The 6185-nt window shown below is 43.3% G+C and overlaps 1 protein-coding gene across 1 annotated transcript in view; it reads right to left on the reverse strand.

Moving 5' to 3' along the window:
• Positions 1 to 1666: 1666 nt before the first annotated feature.
• Positions 1667 to 6185, reverse strand: part of LOC125444316 (up-regulator of cell proliferation-like) — a 5356-nt gene continuing 837 nt past the window's right edge. Inside the window, exons 2-3 of the mRNA XM_048516743.1 lie at positions 2555 to 5982; positions 1667 to 2245 (exon numbers count right to left, since the gene is read on the reverse strand). Of these exons, the coding sequence (XP_048372700.1) occupies positions 1667 to 2245; positions 2555 to 5982 (4007 nt within the window). The remainder of the gene's footprint in view (positions 2246 to 2554; positions 5983 to 6185) is intronic.

Here is a 6185-nt window from a genome sequence, read left to right on the forward strand (position 1 = left end):
GTAGCACGTGAAAGAGGTATGGATTATATACGTAAATCTTATGATGATGATTGTGTGACGTCTGTATTTTTGCGTCTATAAAAATTGGTCCCTTTGTATGAAGGGTGTGCCTCTTACCCTTAAGGGGACACCCTGGTCAGATACTTATGCTGTCCAGTAAACTTATCTTCTGTTTCAAAACTGCTTCTTGGGTGTTTTCTAACTTTAAGTTTTTCTTAAACTAATTCAGCTGTGTATGACCAGAGACGTGGTCCTGGCCCCACAAGTAAGTAGTAAGCAGAGTAATTTTCAGGTATATATAAACTCTGCCCCCTCTCTCTGAAAAAATCAACACTACATTTTGCTATTCATTTGTGCAGTATTCTCATATGTAGAAGGTGAATTACATTATCTTATTTTGTCCAACCTCACACCCGATCCTGTGCAATAGTAATTTATTGTTCCCATTTTACAGACAGAGGGGCGTACAGGGCACAGATGGGATTAACAGATGGCCAAATTATCACAAGAAGACCAGCCTGTGTAAATGATTAAATTTATTTATGCAACAGCTGCATGACATTTGAAAAAGCCCCACCAAAAGGACAGTAAAGCAGTACCCTAACCATTCATTGGCACCACTATTTTCAAAAGCATATGGGAGTTTAAGGACATCTGTGCGCAGAGCCGACTCCAGGGAAACAAGTTTTGGTGGATAAAAGATGGCAACGACCGTTACTACAGAAGCAAGGAATTTCTTGTGGGCTTTAACTCCCAGAATGGCAGTAAATAGTAATCCGTCTTCTGCATAAGCTAGGTATCCTTCTTCTGGGAATTAGCCATGGCTTCTAAGTTGGGGAACCCTTACTTACCACATCAGCTTCATTGTGATAATGTAAGGTACAGAAAAGTTTGAGGGCAATACTGGAAGACCACTGATTCTCACCTGGATTTTTCCCAAATAAATCCTGTTTTGGACAAAGCGAAGGGTACAACTCACTGCATTTGGAATGCTTTTCTTTTCTTTGAGGCACTGTGTTACCTACATTTTATTATATCTATTAAACTCTTTCAGTTCCAAAAAAACAGATTAGGCCTCACTTCCTAGCATGTGCTTCCTAGGCGAGTTTTCACTTTTGGTCTCCCATAATTGCAGCACGGAAAATCAGTCCCAGCTGAAAGCTCTACCGATTACACTACACTATGCCAATAATATTGTGACTTAAGGATGCAGAGTCATTTATGAATTATAGGAACTGTTTCTAGGCACTTGAGGGTCCAGCTGAAAAGGGTGAACTTTGTTATTTCATGTTAAAGACTTCTTGGATGCATTCCAGTGCCTGCTGTTTGGTCAATCTTGTCCAGTCCTTGGGAAGATCAGCAGGGAGAGCATGGTACCTTTCAGCAAACTGTTGATTGAATTTTTTGAACACAAACTTCCAGTAATCCGAGGCTGTGATGCCTAGCATCAGGTTTGGATCGCCAAGTCGGGATAATACTGGCGATAATGTTTAAAAGGGTGCCATTTCCAAGCTGTGTCTTCATTGCTAAACTTTCTGTTTGAACTGACATCAGAAGAGCACAAGGAATAACAAAGTTTTTGTGTTTCATCATGACGATATAGCCCAAGCCCTTCAGGTCGATGGACTGATGAGAAGTGTTCTTGGTGATTGCTGCCTCCAGCTTCTCAGGGGACCTTACAGAAAGGACACTGCTTCCCACAGCCAAACACATGCTTGAAGATTTCGTCCCGGGGCTTGAATGGAATGTCTGCAAGTATTTTATTAGTGCTCATCTTAGAGCGTTCTAAAAGAATGTCTTCTACCACTGTGGGGATACAGGCCTGTATCTCGGCTGAGAAGGATGCAGCATTGGCAGTATTGTTGAATAGGATGAGTACCAGGCGATCCTTGGAAATGACGAGCTCTTTACCCATCTCCTGGCAAAAATGCTCCAAGAATTCAGCCAAAGTCTGAGGTTGGTTCTCACATCTCTCCAGAACTTCTATAGCTTTCTTCATTGCAGTAGACAGGATTCGACGCTCCAAGATGGCTAGTCCTTCCCTCTGTCTGTAATGGTCTAAGAGGCGTGTCTGTATCCAAGATTTCACAAACGTCTCATATGTGTTTATATAGTTGACATAGTCATCGAATTTCTCCTCTTCTAGCAGTGTCCTCTGAACTGTGAACTGAAAGAAGCTCCTGCTTCCATACTGGAGGGATTGCTGGCTGCTGAGGAGATCATCTACTATCTCAATCCCAAGTCTCTGGAGGAGGTGGTCCACCAGAAGCCGGGATTACTCAGACACAGATCGCAAAAAGCCTTGGCTCTTTTCTGACAAGCGTCCTTCTCATAGTACAGATCTTTGAAGGTGGATAAATACTGTGGTTTGAGCTTTTCTAGACGTTGGTGAGGGTTGTTTGCCTTGAAGTAATTGATATGCATCTCCTGAAAAGCATCAGCTGCTTCTCCTAGAATGAAATATTTCAGATCCACTTCAAAACGAATGTTATAGTGAAGCTTTTGAAAATCTTTTTTTTCTTCAAACATTTGGTTAGTCCCAGTCTCAGCTAACCCACTGCAATACGTTTTCATCACTTAGTCTCCTCTTGTGTTGACTTTCTCCATGACACTTAAGCTCCTCACAGGTGCGAATCAGGGATTTGACCTTCTCCTCTATTGGTTGTTTATAATTAATAAATAATAGATCTTTTGCTGTTCTTATGAATGATTTTTCTAGATATGACTCTTTCACAACGAAAGGATTTTTGGAACGGGCTGCAAAGCCGGGTAACTTCTGCAAGAGCTGGTTGGCCAAGCTGCCGTGTACTTGAAGGTCTTTTCTGAGCTGAAGCTGAACATCTGTGTAAACGTCACGATGTCTGAAGTTACTAGGTGGCAATTCCAGTAAGCTCTCCTTCCACATTTTCTCAAATTCCTCTTCCAGATTCAAAGAAGTCAGCTGGCATTTCTCCCTTTTACACTCTTCTAGGAGCTTGTTTACTTTCCCTTGCATGGTTTTCGCATACGTAGCCTGAAGACTGTCTATTTTATGCTGTCCCTTGCGTATGAGAACGGCCTGCTGATACTTGTTGTTGAAATTGTTTTCCAACTGTTTCCGGAGACCCTCAGCATTTCTGATTAAATTTTCTCTATACTTCTCTATGAGATGCAGGTACTGTCGGTCACTTTCAAAATAGCTTTGTATGCACTGTAATATCTTTTGCTGGCCATTGAACAATTTCTGATCAGTCTCAAGCCTCAACTTATCCAATGCATCAGAGTCAATATCTCCTAGAGACTGATTCTGAATTGTGGTTTCAGCTTTGACTACATACAGATGCATCTCCTTCTGGAAATTCCATTTCCATTCTGAATTCTTCACAGAGAGCTGGCTGTAAGCATTAGCTTTGAGGCTGTTACGGAAGCTAAAGATAAAATTTTCATGTTTTACAGCATTCCACAAGCTTCTCACCCGTTCAAGAAACTGGAGGATGTCTTTGGAATGTCTGTTTTGGGAGCTGGTCTTCATAAATTCAAACAGAGATCTTTTCAAATCTGACACACTCTCGCTGTATCCCATGTTTACTAGAGCCATGGGTGGGACTCCGTGCCACAAACCAGGGATATACCAGGTGTGTTTTTCCAGATTGTATTCCATAACATCTGAAAAGGAAACTTCCCTGCATTGTTTCTCCATTTTCGCTGCAGCTCTGGTCATTTCGTTGAGCTGTTCTAGGAGAAGTTTCCTGTCCCTCATGTTTTGATCATGGGCCAAAACATCACTGACGTTCTGGTGGACGAATTGGCAATTGGGTTTGTGCCCAGTTTCCTCCATCCTCAGAAAAGCGTGGACTACAATTTGCAGGATGTCCTTCATCTCCGTGGTATTCTCCATGGCCAGGTTCACAAGGGTTATGTCACTCAGTCCGATCACTAGGGTGGCCAACTCATTGTCATGTTCATAGCTGTCCTCCAATGTGGCTAGCTTGGGGGCTTTCAAGCCTTCTGTGTCAATCACCAAGATGAAATCACAACTGAGCTCTTGCTGGAAGTTCTCTGACACTCTTAGGAGGCTCATGAAGGCCCCTCGGGTACATCGGCCACTGCTGACTGCAAACTGCAGCCCAAACATAGTATTAAGAAGGGTGGATTTGCCAGTACTCTGGACACCCAATACTGTTAGAACCTTCATCCTGGATTTGCCCCCTACTTTGGAATGAAGGGCAGTCAAAACATCCGTTATCCATTGCAGGGGGATGTTCGATGCATCTCCATCAATCAGCTCCATTGGAAATCCTTCTAGCATCAGGTCAGCAGCGATTCCTGGTAAGTGCACAAACTGTCTGTGTCTTTCAATTGTCTTGTCTTCCTTTGCCATCATGTACTCTGCTTCATAAAACTGCCCCAGCTCACGCATGAAATGTTCTATGCCTAAGGAACTGGCGGAAATTAATTCATCCAGCTGTACCAGCTGTCCCGGATCATTTCCAGAATTCTGATAAAGTTCTTTATACTCCTCTCTTAATTTTGACAAGTTTGCCCTAGCAACGGAATCCAGGTTGAACTTCAGCCGTTTCAGAAAATAATGTTTCTCCTTTGAGTGAAGGTGTTGCATTCCATTAATAAATGTTGTTATTCCATTAGTGAGGTCGCATTGATTCTGCTGGTAACGTAAGTCTATCAGTTTCTGTCTGAGCTGAGACTTGTAATCTTCAGCGGATGTATCATCTTGCCATTTCATCCTGCACCATTCTTTCTCCACTTTGGTCAGGTTTTTCCACAAGTCCCCCTGAAGTTTCAGCATTTTCTTCTTGTAGACCACAACATCTTTTATTTCTTCAGTAATTTCATTGGCGTGTAAAATTCCAATTTGACAGGTCTGTCTTTCTTCATCAGTCGGGATTCCCAGTTCTTGGCTGACCTTTGCCATAACTTCTATACTGACCACCTTTTGTGGAGAGTTAACAATGTTCCTTATGGTTGACCGGAACTTTTTCACAAATTCTGCGGTATTTTTGTTCTTCTCTTTCACCAGTATTTGTGATTTGGTCAGGCTCAGCAATGGTGCAAGTTTGTTCAGGAACCTCAGGGTTTCCTTTGATTTCTCACCATCAACATTCAAGATTAAATAATATTTAGAAGCCGAGCCCTGGAGAGTTGCCAGCATGTCACACTGTTTGTCAGACATGTTCTCTGCAATGATGAACACAGCTGATGAGACCACTGTTAAAAATCTGAACTGTGGCCAGTATGACTCAATGTCCCCCCGGAGATTCGTAAAGGCCACAGGCTCAGGGAAAAGATCTGATTTTTCCCTCCCTCCAGGAAAATACCAGGAGATTTCTACCAGCCCATCACTGATCTCTCGTGGCGCACTCCCACACTCCATATCCCTGTGAACAAAGAAGTCATGGTGTTGCTGAGTGGAGCTGAGGACCTCATTGAGAAGCTTGGATTTGGAGAAGCTGGATCTGCCCATCCGTACAACGGAAATGGTAGGCATGGATGTTCGTACCAGGCTCTCCTCTCTAAAGCCTCTCTTCTCTACCAGGCAGTGAGGCCTCCATTTTCTCACAATGTCCCGAAGGGCCCACAGCATAAAGATGCGCTTGGGAGGCGGCAAAATCAAAGGGAGGGCAAACTGACACATGGACATTTTGAGAAAGATCTCCTGATGAAGGAAGCTATCGGAGCAAAACAGGACAGCACAAAGGACATCAAGGGGGTTTACAGAACCTCCATAGTCCATCCCCCTCAAGAAAAAATCCTCATCATTGATATCAACCTCTTCATCTTCATTATCCTTTGGTACAAGGTCTGTATTTCTGGCTGTTCCACTGAGGGCCATCAGTTTTCTCAAGAAGTGCCAAGGTAAATCTTCCAGCGTCTGAGGAGGTACAGTTGTGAGGATGTCTGGGTTGATTTCCAAGACTTCTCCCATGGTGAGTTTCTTACTGCTTCGATCGTGGAGACCCAGCTTCATCAGGAAGCTCTCAACTCCTATCGTGAAAAAGAAGGGCAGTTGTTATTTGTGAGGTATGAAAACTTTGTAAGAAGAAAATGTGCCGGGGGCAGGGGAAGGCTGAGCAAGAGGGGAGAAAGTGAGAAGCATTTTCAGATAGAATCAAAGAGTTGGAAGAGACCACAAGTGTTGGATGTTACAGCCTTGCATGCAGCAGCAGCACGGAATTCTGGGAGATCTT

This window comes from Sphaerodactylus townsendi, linkage group LG15 (assembly GCF_021028975.2).
Source record: "Sphaerodactylus townsendi isolate TG3544 linkage group LG15, MPM_Stown_v2.3, whole genome shotgun sequence".
NCBI lineage: Eukaryota > Metazoa > Chordata > Lepidosauria > Squamata > Sphaerodactylidae > Sphaerodactylus > Sphaerodactylus townsendi.